The sequence below is a fragment of the Stomoxys calcitrans genome, chromosome 2 (genome assembly GCF_963082655.1).
Source record: "Stomoxys calcitrans chromosome 2, idStoCalc2.1, whole genome shotgun sequence".
NCBI lineage: Eukaryota > Metazoa > Arthropoda > Insecta > Diptera > Muscidae > Stomoxys > Stomoxys calcitrans.
The window spans coordinates 17,299,074-17,318,132 of NC_081553.1; the positions used below are offsets into that span (position 1 = coordinate 17,299,074).

The 19,059-nt window shown below is 37.9% G+C and overlaps 2 protein-coding genes across 4 annotated transcripts; both read right to left on the minus strand.

Moving 5' to 3' along the window:
• LOC106081835 (uncharacterized) lies at window positions 1-746 on the minus strand. Its single transcript, XM_013244050.2, has 2 exons — window positions 477-746; window positions 1-149 (listed from the first exon to the last, which is right to left on the minus strand). The coding sequence occupies exons 1-2, from the start codon at window positions 636-638 to the stop codon at window positions 78-80; spliced, it is 234 nt and encodes a 77-aa protein (XP_013099504.1). The 5' UTR covers window positions 639-746; the 3' UTR covers window positions 1-77.
• A 2,289-nt stretch (window positions 747-3,035) lies between these two features.
• On the minus strand, window positions 3,036-13,867 carry LOC106081833 (uncharacterized). Of its 3 annotated transcripts, none has more exons than XM_013244047.2 (7): window positions 13,718-13,867; window positions 13,307-13,606; window positions 13,119-13,249; window positions 12,930-13,056; window positions 3,887-4,291; window positions 3,277-3,608; window positions 3,036-3,141 (listed from the first exon to the last, which is right to left on the minus strand). In XM_013244047.2, exons 2-7 carry the CDS (start codon window positions 13,457-13,459, stop codon window positions 3,078-3,080), a joined length of 1,212 nt encoding a protein of 403 aa, XP_013099501.2. In that variant the 5' UTR covers window positions 13,460-13,606; window positions 13,718-13,867; the 3' UTR covers window positions 3,036-3,077. The 3 variants fall into 3 exon arrangements, with proteins under 3 accessions (XP_013099501.2, XP_013099500.2, XP_013099499.2); XM_013244046.2 differs by having other exon boundaries at window positions 13,307-13,640; XM_013244045.2 differs by having other exon boundaries at window positions 13,695-13,867.
• Between the last annotated feature and the right edge of the window lie 5,192 nt (window positions 13,868-19,059).

The window sequence follows — 19,059 nt, forward strand, 5'->3', positions numbered from 1 at the left end:
TTCCTTTTCGTAACTTAAAAAATTTATTTACAATAAATACATTGCAATAGACACATACGAGTACAATAGCATTATTACTAAGAACTTTTTGTATTCGCTTTAGAGGGATCCTCAGATCCAGTAACTTTTCTCCATACAAATTTGGCAAACTGAAATGAAAATTAAAAATTACAATATTAGTGACAATTTCCCTGTATTAAATATCAATAACAAAAATAATAAATAGTTTGGAAAGTATTGCTGCAGTATAGTGACATGCGAAACATTTTAGGAGAGTATTGTGAAATGCAGTCGTATGAACCTTCAGGAGGTGAGTTATATAAAAATGTGGTAGCAAATATATATATATATCTTGGATTTGCACCAAATAAGTTCCAAAACGAACCCTTCTGATAGAAAACTTAAAATTATAATCTCCTATTCATACAGCGGGTTATTCATTAATCGATTGCCTTATTGCATGTTTAATTACTTACCGTTACCACCGGCAGGTCAATTTGTTCATGTTCCTGTACCAATGCTCGGTTATTTTGCATAACGTTCCATCCGTAATGAAAAGCTATTATTGTGGGCACCATAACAATTGATACCAAGTTGCGTTTAACAAAACTCTGAGGGGGTTGTGGCGGCTTGTTCATTTTGATGTTATTTTTATTATAATCCTTTGCAAGTAAATACAATTTTTAATAAAAACGAATCTAAATAAATGCTGTAGATATGATTACGACAAACCATATGATTTTTGTTTTCACTGTTTTGTTGTTGTTTGTTTACAGTGAAAGCTGCCTAAAATGCCTATTCCAGGGTTCACAAAAAAAGGCCATAAAACTTATATAAAACGACCGTATACTGACATCGGCTTTTCGCCCGAACAACTGGCAAAACGCATTATAAAAAATGGTGGCGAGAAAATGCGAACACATATCATAGAAGTGGTACTGAGTTATATGAGCAAAATAGAAGCGACATGTCGCTGCGCCAATACAAATTTCGCTTCAATTAATTGCCAATGTAATTAAATACTCACGAAATGGGCACCAATCAACTCTGTCAAAAATGTTGTCTTTGTTGTGTGTTGTTGCTTGATTTTTGTTTGTGTTCTGGCAAAGAATAAAGTCTGTCGGATTTCGCAATAATTTAATAGGCATTTTCGCTGGGAATGAAGTCAGTACTTGGCTATAAAGTCAGCCTGCTTCGGCGAACTAAAGTAGTTCTGGCTGAATCAGAAGGTAGTGAGTTCAAATGCGTGGAATTTACAGCCCCTGCAATTTTCTCCAATCTGAGCGAACTTGCAGATGTCTCTCTGGGATGTCTCCTCAGATACGTTCATGACATAACTACCAGGTAGTTTACCGTAATCAGCTGGGTAAAATTTTTTCTCGCGATTTTTTCTATCTCCAAGAGTTTTGGTTGTGTGTGTGTGTGTATTATAGGTAAGAACTATACACACAAACAACGTAAAATGGCTCGAACAAGTAACATACTCAATATCAGAGTTGCACTAATCAATGATTTTGACAGATAGTAAACTCAATATTTTGTTGTTGGGTAACTGCCACTACCTATAAATGAATATATCTTGGATACGTGGATAAGACAGCACTGTTTCAACGGGGGACGCGAGTACACACTCAGTCATGTATATGTCGACGCGGCGAACCCTATCTCTAGGTCTGACCCAGGATTCACTGAATAAGGTTAAGCCAAGCGATCAGCCGATATACTTTTTTTTTAATATTTGGCAGTACTTGGCATTGAGGATGTCAACTTGTTCTCTTTTTACATTCATTCTTTGTTTACGTTTTCTCCTATATGATGACATTTTCAATCGTCAGATTTGACATCCTTAATGATGTTTATGGGGCCTATCCACTTTGTGTTTTGCATGTGACCTAACCTTCTATTAGTGAATCCTGGTCTGACCTGGGGACTCAAACTTTTTCTTTACTTTTCGACTATACAGAAAAAATGTTGGCCGAAAATTTTTTAAAATTTTTCCTTACTCGTAGGATTTTGGCAATAAAAACGAATTAAAGAAACCAAAACTTTAAATTTAATTTCCCACTTACTAACCAGGATTCACTAATAGAAGGTTAAGTCACTTACAAAAACATAAAGTGGATAGGCCCCATGAACATCAGTAAGATTGTCAAAATCTGCCTATTGTGAATGTTAACAAATGTCAGTAAACCTATTTTTCTCTTACAAAATTCAACATACTGCACATCTACGCATTATTTTTCTTTTTATTTCACATATTTTCAAATACGGCTTGAAATGTTTCAATTTTGTGTATTTTATTAATTCAATTTGATTTTGAATATGAATAAACGCACATTGCAAGCAGTTAAGAAAAATGTAAACAATGAAAAGTTTGACAAGCTTAAAGCTTTGTACCGATTTCACTCACAGTGAAAATGCCTATTAAATTATTGCGAAATCCGTCAGGCTCTTTTCTTTGTCAGAACACAAACAAAAGTCCAACAACAACATACAACAAAGGCAACAGTGTTGAGGCAGAGTTAATTCGGCCCATTTCGTGAGCATTTAATTACATTTGTAATTAAAATTGTGCGAAATTTATCCTGATGCAGCGACATGTTGGTGCTATTTTGCTCATAGAACTCCATGGCGAAACAATTAAAGGTGGTCTCATTTGTACAACAACCACAAATCATATAGTGCAATCCTCCATCTTGTCATCGAACTGATCTACGTTTTGCCAACACACACAAAGAAATTTGTGTGCGGTGTATATACGTGTGCGTAAATGAGCATATAATAAGCGAGAAAGAAGTTAACAACAAAGAGAATGCAAACAAAAATATGGCATCTTAATACCGTCAAAGCTGGCTGGCTGTTAACAGCTGTTTGCGTGAGACCACCTTTTTGAATCCGCCTTGATTGAACTCAGTACCACTTGTACGGAATGTGTTCGCTTTATCTTCGTTACCATTTTTTATAGTGCGTTTTGGCAGCTTTTCGTGTGAAAAGTCGAAGTCAATACTAGGTTTTACGCAGAAAATCCAACCATCTTTACAAATAAAACACATTTCAATATACAATTTATTATTTCCTTACATCACATCATTTTTAAAGATTTGCTTTAGTGCCTTAAATTCTTTATGAACATAAGTTTGTCTGAAAAGAAATAAAAGACAATCAATTTATGGTATGGACATTAATATCCGCTAATCTATGGTATCAAGTTTGTCCTTGTTGGAAATAGATTTTTTTGTCGGACAATATGATGTATCTACTTTGCTTCAAACTTACCTGTTATTCGTAACGGCATTGATAAAAGTAACAGTTAGTTTGCTACAGTAATCTGGCTTGAAGCACGACAAATGTACGATGTACGCCAAGGCCAAGGGGTACATTATCCGTCCATAAGGAAGACGGAATAAAAGTCGAAGATATTTATTATTGGTATTATAGTTTTCGATTTTTATAATGCTCCAAATCGTGCGCAGGGTCTGGATAAGGGCATAACTGAATAAATTTGACTGAGGATAGAAACCATAACAGCATCCCGCTAAAAAGGCGGCCATAAAATGATTCAGGATATTTCCATTGGGAGAGTATCGGTTGAGAAAGCAGTGAGCAAACTATACAAGACAGAATGTTATTAGTGTTTCGAGGTTATTTGCAGGATACACCAAGGTAGCGTTACAAGTCGAAAACAAAAAGTTAAGAAACCCCATGAACATTATCATGATCAAAATATGTGAAACGGTAAACAAACGTAAGAAAAAAGTATCGTAAATGTAAATAGGCAATTATTTTATGCGTTCTTCTACGTTTAACGTACACTTACACTTAAATGTTAGATAGATTTTCGCTACCTTGTATCCTGTATTATTTAAAAGTTACTTTTTTTACATACCCTATAGATACCTATATAGGTTGTTAGTAGAGCCGTTGAACGTATACGGAAATTATAAATTTTTCCCCATAATTTATTTTGGGTTTTTGCTTCATCGACTTTGCTGAGTAGTGCCTTCACAATGTCCAGTGCCAGGCCCACAATTAGATATTTGCGCATGCCATGCAATAAATACTTTTGACAGCTTTCATTAGAATGCAATTGACATTTGTTGTGTTCCTGATTTTCAATTTCGTTTAGTTTGGGATTTGGAGTCAAAGGCCAGAATCCCTTCAGGTTGTACAAATATTTGCCTTGAAGAATTAGAGCACTACATAGCATAAACAGGTAGGTTTGCAGTAGTTTAGAATCGGCTATAAGGCGACTTAGTACGAAGCGTCGAGTTATCAAAAACATTTCAATATTCTGTAAAATATGCAAATACAAATTACAAAGGAATAGTTTTTAAAACATAATATACAATTTTGAATATTGAGAACACATTTTCCTAATCAGTGGGTCACTAATAGAAGGTTAGGTCTCATGCGAAAACATAAAGTAGATAGGCCCCATGAACATTAAGCATGTCAAATCTGCCGATTGAAAATGTCATCATATAGGAGAAAACGTAAACAAAGAAAGAATGTATGAAGAGAACAAGTGGACATCCTCAATGCCAAGTACTGCCAAAAATTAAAAAAAAAATTGTATGTCGGCTGATGGTTTGGCTTAATCTTATTATATAATCAATACAAAACTAAAAGTGAAAAGGGCCCCATGAACATAATAATTATCAAAATGGCATCAAGTCACATATAAGAAAAAACGTAAACAAACAATGGGCATATACAAAGGTTAAGTGGATTTTCATGGCGAATTCAAATATATGCAAGTCGGTCTAATGCCCGCTGATACCTCTTCTTAGTGCTTATTGCACATACTACAAGAATTGAAAAATAAAATAGGAGGGAAGTGTTATCTTTGTCACCACACAACTAAAACTCAGACAAAGATATATTCATTTACAGGTAGGGGCAGTTGCCCAACAACAAAATATTGAGTGCACCAGCTGTCAAAATCAATGATTAGTGTAACTTCAATTTTGAATATGTTACTAGTTCTCGCCATTTTTTGTTGTTTGTGTTTGTTATAGTTCTTAACTATAATACACCCACACTACAAAAACTCGTTGATAAGTGCACTTCGCGAGAAAAAATTGTACTCAGCTGTTTACGGTACACTACCTGTTAATTATGGTATGTTTTTATACTTACTACCCTTGGTAGAATAAAAAAGGTAAAGTCACTAGCCTAAAAACAACGAAATCAATCATACACTAGGCTGTCAAATTTCTGTATACTGTCGAATTGACATTCTAGTTTTTATTTGCATGTGTAGCAGCAATAATAAAAGGTGAAAAAGAAAACAAAATGTGAGAAACCTCATGGCGCAATTAATTGGTAGCGTCATAAGCACAACAACACCATTTTGCCCACAATAAAACTACCTTGATTGGCAAGTGACAGAACCTCAAATGTCAAAGTGGTTTTAGAACTTTGTTATGCTTGCATTTTCATCATAAAACTGTTTTGTTGCTTAATGGCTGGTAGTGTGTTCGTTTTTCACCGTTGAAAACATTACTTTGAAACATTACGAAAATAAAAATGATAAAATAACTATTTTAAAATCTATTATCTAGAAAAGGTAAACGGCGAAAAATATCGTGAAAGGCGAATATAGTACTAGCCTTATTGCTGGTACTTTGTTCGTTTTTCACCGCTGAAAACCCATTTGTTCGCGATTACTTTTTTGAATTTCCACTGCCAACACTTTCAAAGTTTGTGTAAACCGCCCATACAACTTTCGTTGCCTATGAATTTGGAATCAGAATCGGAAACTTGTGCAAAGACTCCGACCAAATGCGTAACGAACTCGGCAAAAAATGTTCACTGGGATGCTACGTGAAAGGTTGATATACGTTGTTTGTGTGTTTTTGTTCTTAGCTATAATGCATACACACACAATCAAAACTCGTTGCACATCGCGAAAAAAAGTTGTACTCAGCTGTTTGCTGTATGCTACCTGGTCATTATGTCATGGCTTATACCAATCTAGTCATTCCGTTTGTAATACCTCAAAATATTAATCTGCGATGCAATAAAAAGTCGATCTTACCATGTCTGTCCGTATGTGGAAATCAGCATAGCACTCGAACTCGTAAAGCTTTCCGCTCGAAATTTTGCAAAGATACTTCTTATTGCCGTTTGTTTCTCTTTCGAGACGAGCTCAATGATCCGAGATTTTCTTTGCAAATGGAAAAGGAAAGCCAGAGACATCAATACACACCAGCCACTAAGGGACACGTTTTGTCTTTGGTTAGAAGACTTTTCAACCATACTAGGTGTGATGGCTTCAAGGGCCCTGGTGCGTGTCAGGTGCGTGCGTGCATTTGTTGAGTAACTTACACAATACGAACCAACCTATTTTAATTTTTTCTGAAATGCAAGCGTAAGTGCTGCACGAGGTATATAACTCCACCTATACCACATTTACCACGCTCGACAGCCCTGTCTATTAGCTGTACTTTTTCCTAATGCTTGTGTTTCTGTGTAATAACAGACTTTTTTGTGTGACAATCACATTACTTCCGTGGTCGCGATGATAAAGGTCTTATGGGATAGGAAATGGACCACATCGGTTCAGATGATGGTTATAGCTCCCATATAAAGGGATCCTTCGAGCTCCATTTTTTACGTTACGCTTCTAACATTTTTGTCCAATTTATTTTTCAAGTTTTTTGCCTGTTAGGGCGAAGATAATTAAATTTCACAATTCTTGTTTGTTTCTCTTTCGAGACGAGCTCAATGATCGGAGATGCAAATGGAAAAAGTAAGCCAAAGAAAGCAATACACCCCAACCACTATGGGACGCGTTTCGTCTTTGGCTAGAAGACTTTTCAACCACATAAGGTGTGATGGCTTCAACGGCCGTGCGTGCGGATTTTTGTCTAATTTTGATGAAATTGTATATAAGACGTATGTTTATACGAGGGTTGCTATATAATTTTTTGGCATAGGCAACACAAATTTTTGCTTTGCTTGAATTTACACATTTTAATTTATAATTTACATGTTTATTATCATAAATCTTTTGATCTTGTAGCCACATGATAATGCCAATAAAATCCAGAATGTCAATTAGGAAGTGTTCAGAAATTTGGCAGCCTAGTGGGAATTTACGCCACCATTCCCATTTCCATTCCATTTTCACAACTGTCAACATGGATTACCACGACAAGAGTGCATTGAGGAGCCTAAATCTTAGTATGGTGATGAAGCACCATCCCATAGAGGTCTTAAAAAAGTGCTTTAATGAATTCAGTGGTGGCCGACTCTCGCTCAAAGTCCAACTCTGTGAAGGCCGTCCAGGAGCTGCCTATGTGCCATGGCGGAACAATTAGAGGCCATCTTGTCATCGAGCTGATCGTCGTTTTGCCAACACACACAAAGAAATTTGTGTGTATATGTGTGCGTACATGAGCAGAGAATATGCGAGAAAGAAGATAACAACAAAGTGAATGCAAACAAAAATCTGACATCTTAATATCGTCACACCTAGCCGACTGTTAACAACTGTTCGCGTGCGACCACCTCCGTTAAATCCGGCCAGAGATTATCACTTGTCTTATGTTCGTCAAGTACGAATAGAGCGCGCTCTAATCGGTACGGACATACATATGTATTGTACTTTTTTTTATAGACATGTGTCTACAGTATGTTCGATGAAATAAAAGCTCGATTTGACAAGAAAAAAAATTGCATTGTTATTCCAACATGCAATTTGTTATATTAAATTTGTCGTACGTATTACTTGATGAGTAGAACTTTCAGCTTTGCTATTTAAATGTTACATATGACAAGACTTATTGTGTAATAGCCGCTTTACAATGCAAGAATGTCATGTCATAAACACTGGTGCCCTCAAGAATATTATTTCCTACCAAATTTAAGAAAAATCGTACCAAAACCTACCAAATGTTCTACAAGCCAAAAATACGGTATGGTTTTATACCCACTACGGAAGAGTTGGTCATTTTGCGATTCCAACTTTCATACATCAAATTATACATTTTAAACCCTACAAAGTATGCATAGATGGTCGTTATATTCATAGACGATCTAGACATGTCCGTCCATCTCTTTGTTGAAATCAGTCCACAGCCTAGAGTTCAAAGATGGCCTTTATATTGATACAGCTCTCTTTATACCGATCTCCCGATAAGAAATCTTCAGTTCATAAAAGTTTAAGGTATTTTTTCCGATTTCAATAAACAACCCAAGGCGTATTTAAAAGGCGATCTCATTTGTATAACAATCACAAATCATATGGTCTAATCCGAGATTTTGTCATCAAGCTTATTTACTAAACCGACATTGTCCTCAGCACAACCGAAGAAACTTGCGCTCGTGTGTGTGTACCTATGCCCGAAAGAAAGAGAATGTGCAACAAGTAAAAGCGTGCTAAGTTCGGCCGGGCCGAATCTTATATACCCTCCACCATGGATCGCATTTGTCGAGTTCTTTTCCCGGCATCTCTTCTTAGGCAAAAAAGGATATAAGAAAAGATTTGCTCTGCTATTAGAGCGATTTCAAGATATGGTCCGGTTTGGACCACAATTAAATTATATGTTGGAGACCTGTGTAAAATGTCAGCCAATTCGAATAAGAATTGCGCCCTTTGTGAGCTCAAGAAGTAAAATAGAGAGATCGATTTATATGGGAGCTGTATCGGGCTATATACCGATTCAGACCATAATAAACACGTATGTTAATGGTCATGAGAGAATCCGTCGTACAAAATTTCAGGCAAATCGGATAATAATTGCGCCCTCTAGAGGCTCAAGAAGTCAAGACCCAAGATCGGTTTATATGACAGCTATATCAGGTTATGGACCGATTTGAACCATACTTGGCACAGTTGTTGGATATCGTAACAAAACACGTCGTGCAAAATTTCATTCCAATCGGATAAGAATTGCGCACTCTAGAGGCTCAAGAAGTCAAGACCCAAAATCGGTTTATATGGCAGCTGTATCAGGTTATGGACCGATTTGAACCATACTTGACACAGTTGTTGGATGTCATAACAAAACACGTCATGCAAAATTTCATTCCAATCGGATAAGAATTGCGCACTCTAGAGGCTCAAGAAGTCAAGACCCAAGATCGGTTTATATGGCAGCTATATCAGGTTATGAACCGATTTGAACCATACTTGGCACAGTTGTTGGATATCGTAACAAAACACGTCGTGCAAAATTTCATTCCAATTGGATAAGAATTGCGCACTCTAGAGGCTCAAGAAGTCAAGACCCAAGATCGGTTTATATGGCAGCTGTATCAGGTTATGGGCCGATTTGAACCATACTTGGCACAGTTGTTGGATGTCATAACAAAACACGTCGTGCAAAATTTCATCCCAATCGGATAAGAATTGCGCACTCTAGAGGCTCAAGAAGTCAAGACCCAAGATCGGTTTATATGGCAGCTGTATCAGGTTATGGACCGATTTGAACCATACTTGGCACAGTTGTTGGATGTCATAACAAAACACGTCGTGCAAAATTTCATCCCAATCGGATAAGAATTGCGCACTCTAGAGGCTCAAGAAGTCAAGACCCAAGATCGGTTTGTATGGCAGCTATATCAAAACATGGACCGATATGGCCCATTTACAATACCAACCGACCTACACTAATAAGAAGTATTTGTGCAAAATTTCAAGCGGCTAGCTTTACTCCTTCGGAAGTTAGCGTGCTTTCGACAGACAGACGGACGGACGGACGGACGGACGGACGGACGGACGGACGGACGGACAGACGGACGGACATGGCTAGATCGACATAAAATTTCACAACGATCAAGAATATATATACTTTATGGGGTCTCAGACGAATATTTCGAGTAGTTACAAACAGAATGACGAAATTAGTATACCCCCCATCTTATGGTGGAGGGTATAAAAAATGGAGTGGTTTGCTGTGAATGTAAACAAAGAACTGTCATCTTAATAAGGTTAAACTGGCTGGCTGTTTTTGGCAGTTTACGTGAGACCACACTTTTAAATCAGCCTTGTTACCAACTGTACCGAGTTTGGAAAATCGAAATGCGCTTTCTACCTTTATTATCCCCGTTACAATGATTTGCATGGATCCCTCAACATCTGGACTAGATCTGATCATATTTGTATGCAGTTGCCATATAGCCCCTTTTTCGGATTGAAGGCATTTAACGCACAAAAACTGCAGTTCTTACTCGAACCAGTTACAGTTGATATCCTGAAATTTAAAATAGTAATAGTATTTTACCCCTCGATATCCAGTTCACTCTTAATGAAGACATAGAAACGACAAGAGTAAAAAATAATTTGGAGTTATCTGCGGCATTTTTATACCCTCCACCATAGGACAGGGGTATACTAATTTCGTCATTATGTTTGTAACTTCTCGAATATTTGTCTAAGGTCCCATAAAGTATATATATTCTTGATCGTCATGACATTTTAAGCCGAACTAGCCATGACCGGCAGTCTGTCTCTCGAAAGCACGCTAACTTTCGAAGGAGCAAAGCTAGCCGCTTAAAATTTGGCACAAATACTTCCTATTAATGTAGGTCGGTTGGGATTGTAAATGGGCCAAATTGGTCCATCTTTTGATATAGTTGTCATATAAACCGATCTTGGATCATGACTTCTTGAGCCACTAAAGGGCACAATTCTTATCAGATTTGGATAAGAGGTATTTTATTATGACTTCCAACAACTGTGCTTAGTATGGTTGAAATCGGTCCATAACCGGATATAGCTGTCATATAAACCAATCTGGGCTCTGACTCTTGAGTTCTAGAGGGCGCAATTCTTATCCGATCTGGCTGAAATTTCGCATGACGTGTTTTGTTATGACTTTTAATAACTGTGCTAAATATGGTTCTATTCGATGCATAACCTGATATAGCTGTCATATAAACCAAACTGGGATCTTGCCTTTTTGAGCCTCCAGAGGGCGTAATTATTATCCGATTTGGCTGAAATTTTGTACAACAGCTTCTCGCATGACCTTCTCTCATACGTGTTACAATAAATATTGTCCGAATCAGTTAACCCGATACATCTCCCATACAAACCAATCTCTCTATTTTACTTCTTGAGTCCCTTAAGGTTGCAAATCTTACTCGAATTGGCTAAAATTTTTACAAAATTACTTCTACAATGGTCTCTAACATTTAAATCAGTTATGATCCGAATCGGACCATAACTTGATATTGCTCCAATATTATAGCAATTCTTTTCTTTTATCCTTTGTTTGCCTAAAAAGAGATATCGGGAAAAGAACTCGACAAATGCGTTCTATGGTGGAGGGTATATAAGATTCGGCCCGGCCGAACTTAGCACGATTTTACTTGTTTTAATAGTTAACTTTATGTTGGAAAAACCTACCAAATACTGAGGCCAGCCTATCAACCTACCAAAGGAATAACAAGTAAAAGCGTGCTAAGTTCGGCCCGGCCGAATCTTATATACCCTCCACCGTGGATCGCATTTGTCGAGCTCTTGCCACGGTATCTCTTCTTAGGCAAAAAAGGATATAAGAAAAGATTTGCTCTGGTGTTAGAACGATATCAAGATATGGTCCGGTTTAGGCCACAATTAAATTATATGTTGGAGACCTGTGTAAAATGTCAGCCAATTCGAAAAAAATTGCGCCCTTTGGGGGCTTAAGAAGTAAAATACAAAGATCGATTTATATGGGAGCTGTATCAGGCTATAAACCGATTCAGACCATAATAAACACGTATGTTGATGTTCATGAGAGGATCTGTCGTACAAAATTTCAGGCAAATCGGATAATAATTGCGACCTCTAGAGGCTCAAGAAGTCAATATCCCAGATCGGTTTATATGGCAGCTATATCAGGTTATGAACCGATTTATACCTTATTGGGCGCAGTTGTTGGATATCATAATAAAATACTTCGTGCAAAATTTCATTCCAATCGGATAAGAATTGCGCACTCTATGGCTCAAGAAGTCAAGACCCAACATCGGTTTATATGGCAGCTATATCAAAACATGGACCGATATGGCCCATTTACAATACCAACCGACCTACACTAATAAGAAGGATTTGTGCAAAATTTCAAGCGGCTAGCCTTACTCCTTCGGAAATTAGCGTGCTTTCGACTGACAGACGGACGGACGGATAGACGGACGGACAGACGGACGGACATGGCTAGATCGACATAAAATGTCGCGACGATCAAGAATATATATACTTTATGGGGTCTCAGACGAATATTTCGAGTAGTTACAAACAGAATGACGAAATTAGTATACCCCCCATCCTATGGTGAAGGGTATAAAAATCTACCAATCTTGGTTGGAACCTACCAAAAACGACAACACTGGTAACAAACCGTAAGATAGAGGTATCCTTGGGCATTTCCTCCACCAGCACACATTCCATATTGCATGAATTCATTGCCGTAAAAAAGGTTTGTTCCGTTAGATTCTGCACAATTTGACAAATTGTGCTCAAAAAAGGCTCGTGTCGATAAGAGGGAAGAAATTTTTAAAAAATACGATAGCGGTGCTTTAAAAAAAGTTTATAAGACGTCACAGATGTTGAATCGTGGATCTATGCGCATGACTGATTGGGTCTTGCAAGTCGAGCCAAATTCAACAAAAGTCGTTCGTGGAAGAAGAACTTCGAAGCAAATGGTCGCCTGTTTCTTCGGCAAAACAGGCCATGTGGTGACAGCTTGACAGCAACGTAGGAGGTCAATTCTGAGTGGAACATCACAATTTGATTACCTGAAGTTTTGGGAGAAACCATGCGGGCTCACACAAATCGGCCTAAATCAATGTCTTTTCACCGGTCAAAACGTCGAATTTATGGGTTGAAAAGGTGTTTCCATAGGAAAATTTTAATTAAGCCTGGCTGAATAAGTTTTTCGATAGAAAAACGTGAACCCAGTCTCGCTGAATTACGTACCGCGCTTCATACTTACACTTTGAAAAACGCAGGTCTCAAAAACTTCCGTCGCATGTTGTGCACCAGTAAAATGTACCAAGCTACCAGCAATAAGCGTTGGTATAAAAACAAATGTGTATGGGCCAAACTGACCTCTCAAATTTCTAAAATAAAATAAATATTCCTAAAAGCCATCATCAAGAGTCATAATTTCAAACATACTCACTTGAATAGGCATACCAAACAGCTGATGGTGTATCCCAACATGGAGCCTAGAAAAGAACTTTCTACATAGTATTCCAAGGCAAAACGAAGCTTCTCTTTATCTAATTTAGTCGCTTTTGTAAGAAGAGGTAGCTATATTTGAGATTATTTTCAATTTATATTTCTTTGAATTTATTTTAAATTTTTTACCAGACATATAGGCGCAAAATATTTGAGGTTTGATGCTAAAATCAATGGAAGAATTTTTACACAATTTTCCAGACAGCTTCCCCTATGTAATGAAATATCTGCACAAGACTTTGTTTTGATGTGCTCTTCGAAAAATTTACTAAATGTCACCATTATGCAATTTAAAGGGAATAATTTCTGTATTGCCGCTTGTTTAAATGTTCTTTAATGACTGATTGATTGTCATGTTATTGTGTAGAATGAGGTGAGCTCATTGGAAAATGGTATTTGGAATTACTGGAATTAGACTTCGCCATTGACCTGTTTAAAAGTAAAGTACAAATTGTACTCCGTTCTTGATACAAAAAAAACCTCTTGATTATTTTCCCCTTATTTACTTAATACATACATTTTGTGTTCATCGATACATACATTAAATGTGGACAAACCTCGAAGCGCAGGAATTTTAATTAACAATTATACATATTTTTTACAAAAATGTGTTGGGATTGTATTCGTAGTGTAATGTATATTTGAATTTATTATTTGAAAAATCCATTTGGTTACTTTTCGAATTGCAAACTGTCACAAAATTATAAAGGTCTGGTTATGCACTCGTAAATGTACCGTTAATGTAGAATAAATGTATCGGTTAAACGTAGCATTTGACATTACAAACAAAACTATTTTTTTAACAAAAACGACTAGAGTCTACGTCGGAAACTTCAGGCATACCTAAAGGGCAAGTCGGAAGAGACGGCCCTACACGAAGTGGTTCGAGAAGGAGTACGCGATGACGGCTTCTGAATATTAAGAGGGTATTTAACAACGAGGAGATTGGTCGACAGTCACCTCGCTGAATCGCAGGTGGTCAAACTGAGACTCTTCCTGTGGACGGATTGCCTGCTATGTGACAGGGCTAACAACGCTGACTTTGGAGTTAGTGTGGCCAGAAGGCGGTTTATAGGGGAAAGGGATGTATTTGGGATTCACTTTCTCGGGAGGGAGGAATGGGGAGCGAATCCTGTGTTTGAAAAGAATGATACTTCGGACTTTACACATTTTTTTTTCACGTAACAAACACGCAGGGGATATCCCCTATATATGCAGTGCATTGCGTTGGCATTTGGGAAATTGGGAGTAGTGTTTATTGATATTAGTCTTAAATTTCTGAACGTCAATGTCGGTGGGAAAGACATTAGCCGGAAGTCGATTCCACATACGAATGGTTCGGGCGAAAAATAAATTATCTCGGTAATGAATGGTTCGGTCGACTGGCCAATCAATTACAAACGGGTGTGAGTTACTGGCAAGTCTTGTATTCCTGGTGAACATCCTAACGTCAGGAATAAGATGACGAATATCCCTGGAACACACGTCATGAAAATAATGGTAGAGCAATACAACGCTACCCACATTCGGACGATGTTCAAGAGAAGCAATAGAGTTGGATACCCTACTGTCCCCAATCAACAACATCGCTCTCCGTTGAACCAGGTCAAGTAGCTCCAAGGATGATTTTGGAGCTCCTGCCCATATATGAGAATCATATTCTATCCTCGGCTTGATATAGGTAGCAAGATATTGAGAAGATCAAAAGAGGTGAAATATTTCTTGCACCGCTTAAGAAAGCCTAAACACTTGAATGCTTCTTTCGACACTTCGAATACGTGTTTTGACCATCGGACATCACATAGTATCTTCATGCCCAGAACATCAAGAGTATCGGACTGTTCAATATCTATACCGTCGATAGATATCGACGATTGAAGTGGATCAGTGAATCGCTTGTGAGACAAGAAACGGCACTGCGTCTTCTGTGCGTTAAAGTCTATTCTGTTCATTCTACCCCACTCGGAAATGGCCAACAAATCCTGGGAGGGCGTCTTATCCATAATGCGCTTCCTGTCCATAATTTCTTGAGGACTTGGCCTATGGTCGAATGAATATGAATGACACAGGCTACTGTCATCGGCAAATGAGTAGACAGGATTCGAAGTCTGACCCAATAGATCGTCAATGAAAATAAGAAAAAGGGAAGGGGGAAAAACAGAGCCATACTCATCTGATGAGAACCCATCTACAATAACTCGTATGGTGCGATCTCTGAGAAAGCTCGATATAAATCGAACGAAGTTATTACCGACTCCAAAAGCGACAAGCTTTGATAAAAGTGCACCGTGCCAGACCCTATAAAATGTATTGGAGATATTCAGAGCCACGACTTTACTCTCACCAAACTGGTGGATAGAACGACTCCATCGTTTCGACAAAAATACCATTAGGTCTCCCGTAGAGCGTTTTCTGCGGAACCCATACTGTCTGTCGCTAAGAAGGCCATTGGAATCTAAGTATCTGACAAGATGATGGTTAACCATACTCTCCATAACCTTGGAGAGCGCGAAGCATATCGCAACTGGCCGGTTATTCACAGGGTTGTTCACCCCACCATTTTGGGGATGGGCTGACCGTTCGCAAACTTCCCAGGCGCTGGGAACACTCCCGCACGGTAGGCAAGGTTGAAAAGGTTGCGTAGCGGACGAACAAGTGTTGATATACCATCCGGGCCAGGAGATTTATTAACGTCGAGATCCGCAAGGGCCCTTTTAACTGCACGTGTTCGAAAGAATATATGAGGCATCGAACTAGGTACACTATCAATCACGGGGAGTGGTTTATTGCTAAACGGCAAGCGAAAGCAGAATAGAATACCAAGCCTTAGTTGATGTTTTATGATACTCACACAAACACAGTTTGGTCTTTTCAACATTGTTAGTATGCTCATCAGTTACCTATAGAATTGAGATTGTAGGAGTGCGACATACGGATCAATCACGGTTGACACATTTACGGATTCTTCAGCATTTTGCCGTTATTAAGCTTCAAACATAGATTTTTCAAAAACTAAGGTTGCAGATATATTAATTGCGCTACTGAATCGAAATATACATTTCCGAGGTTACACTTCTTCGGTGGAGCTTTTCATTCATTCTGACAAGATGACCTAGCCAACACTACCGTTGTATTTTGTAGCGTTTAGCTATGCTAACGTCGTCATACAACTTATATAGTTCGTCCATCAATACAAACTGGTCCATAAATTTGACGAAGAATCTTTCTCTCAAGCACTGCGTAGTCTGCATTCACAAGCAGTATTGCCGTTTTAAGTAGGAAATTCAGCGGTTCATACAACTCATTGTAACGGCGAAAATAGGTAGTAAAAACGTATTTTAGGGTTCAAACACTTAAATCAGTAGATCGCTAAATTGGGGCAAAAATACGACTTTACGAACTCAAGAATTCTTATCCGAAGATATATATATATATATAAAGGGTGCTGTATCGAGATATAGGCCATCTTTGAAATTAAGCCTGTAGAGTGATTTCAACAAACATCAAGACGGACAGAAATGTCTCGATCCTATATGGATAACGATGATATAGTACTTTGTAGCGTTGAAGAATAGAATGGCAAAATGACCGTCCTTCGGTATAACACACCGCATTTTTGGCTTCCAGACATTTGGTAGGTTTTGGTTGGGTTGCGTAGGATTTTTCTTAAATTTTGGTAGGAAATAATTTTCTTGAGTGGCAACACTGTCCACAAATACCCATGCCTCGGAGCCATATAACAACACGGATAGTATCAGTGTCTTGTATACCGTAATTTTCGTCTGTCGAGAGGTGGCCTTGTTTCTTAACTACTTGCTTAATCCAAAGTAGCATCTGTTTGCCAATATTATTCTTCGCTTTATTTCAAATCATTCGTTTTGCTTTCGGTGGTGCCGAGGCATATTAAGTTGCTGACTATCTCAAAGTTGTGGTTCCCAATTTTCCCCATTTTCTTTATTTGCTCGCGAGTTAATACCATTTAGTTTGTCTTATTTCTATTCATGCCCTACCCACTTTAATTCTTTCTCTTTCGATTCTTTCAAAGGCTGGAGTTACCTCTTCCAGTGACCGACCCATGATTTCGATGTGGTCGGCATAGGCTAGTAGCATATGTTTTCTTATCTACTTTTCGTAGAATTTTCTCCAGCAGGATATTAAAGTGATCACACGATAAGCCGTCTCGTTGTCTGAAACCTCGTTTGGTATTGAATAGTTCAGAGAGATTCTTTTCTATTCCTACTGAGAAACGTGTTTCAGCGGCAAAACTATATTTTACGGGGTAGTTCGCAAAAGATTTTTTGGTCCCTAGGGGATCCGTGGACCCCCTAGGGACCAAAAACCCTCTCTTGAGGGGAAGTAGTCCAACCTAGGTAATATGGACATCAAATGAAAGGTATTGATTTGTAGAGTGCAAAAATGCAAGCAGATGTACAAAATTTTTGACCCGGGAAGGACCTATGGGGTCTTGTAAAATTTATGAAATTGTTATTGCAATCGTTTTCGTTACCCATGGATTATAGTAAAATTTGTTATTATTATAGTGAGTACCCTTCCATCTCACGGAACTGGCTATTTTGTGATGAGTTGCCACTTCTCACTGGTTTGGAGATACCAATTTTGGAAAATTTATTCCGAAACATTACTTTGGGGATCAATATTTTCCAAATTTAAGGCCTCAAAATCATTGGAAACCGGACCTGTATTGAATTCTTCTTCTTCATCTACTTCTGGAGGAGGGTGTAAGGGATCACATAACTTCCCGACTATTCGACAAAATTCTATAAAAGGATCCTGGGCATTGCACTTTTTCATAAACTTGAATTTTACCAAATAACCACCCATATATTCCTTCCTCCAGCGGGGTTAGATTTTTTGGCGTGAGCCCAAGATCCCTCTATGGAATTTGTGTAGGCTCCAGTCTCTGGGTCTTTGAAGGTTAACGAGTGATTAACCGTTAAATGTTTGTATCCATTTGTGTCCAAAGAAAGGTATGACTTCCAGCAATCATTAATAATAGTGGTTCCTGGAAGGATACATTTCTTGATGATTGGGATGAGAGTGTCTGCAACCCTTTTATCGACGGGGACCATAAAACCTTTTCCGGTTTTTCTATCGAAACCTCCAAAAACCCAAATACCCTCTACACGCTTCCCCATGTGGTATTTTCGTTTGCCGATTTCGACATTACAACCGGGACCACCAAGGGGTACATTAAACATGACCAAGTCATCTAAGCAGACTTCTCTGCAAAAGCTGGACCAATTCACGAGGGTATGGTCAGCGGAAATATCCATAAATTTGCCAATGGTAGAAGTGATTATGCTATGTACCCAATATTTTATGAATTGGCCAATTTGGGAGAAACTCATATGGGATTTATCAAAAAATCTTTGCTTCCTAATGTAGTTTTCATTGTCCTACTGAAGGGACATAGGTTTTGGGTGGTTATTTGGGCAAAACATACCTTCTTTTTTGGGAACTAATGCCAAATTCATTTATTTGTCTATCAAGACATCGTTCATCTCCCAAATGCATCATTCATCTCCCAAATGCATCGTTCATCTCCCAAAGTTGCAATATATTGTATATTCCAATATTCATTTGTCATATTAAATTTTTCGAACGTATCGTATGATGTGTACAACACACACAAAGTTGCTATTTTTAGAATTAAGTACGTTCATTTTGTTCTTTTTAGTGTGAAAAATTTCCGAAAATCATTCTTTCGGTGGTTTGATAAGGTTACCATATTTGATTTTTTTGGCTTTCTTTGGCTAAAATGTTGCTTTAATAATTTTGTAGTATTTTTTTTTATTTTCACTCTTATAAGTTAAAAAAGCACAACTTTCCAAAAGCCTTTGTCAGCATCTTCCATTTTTATT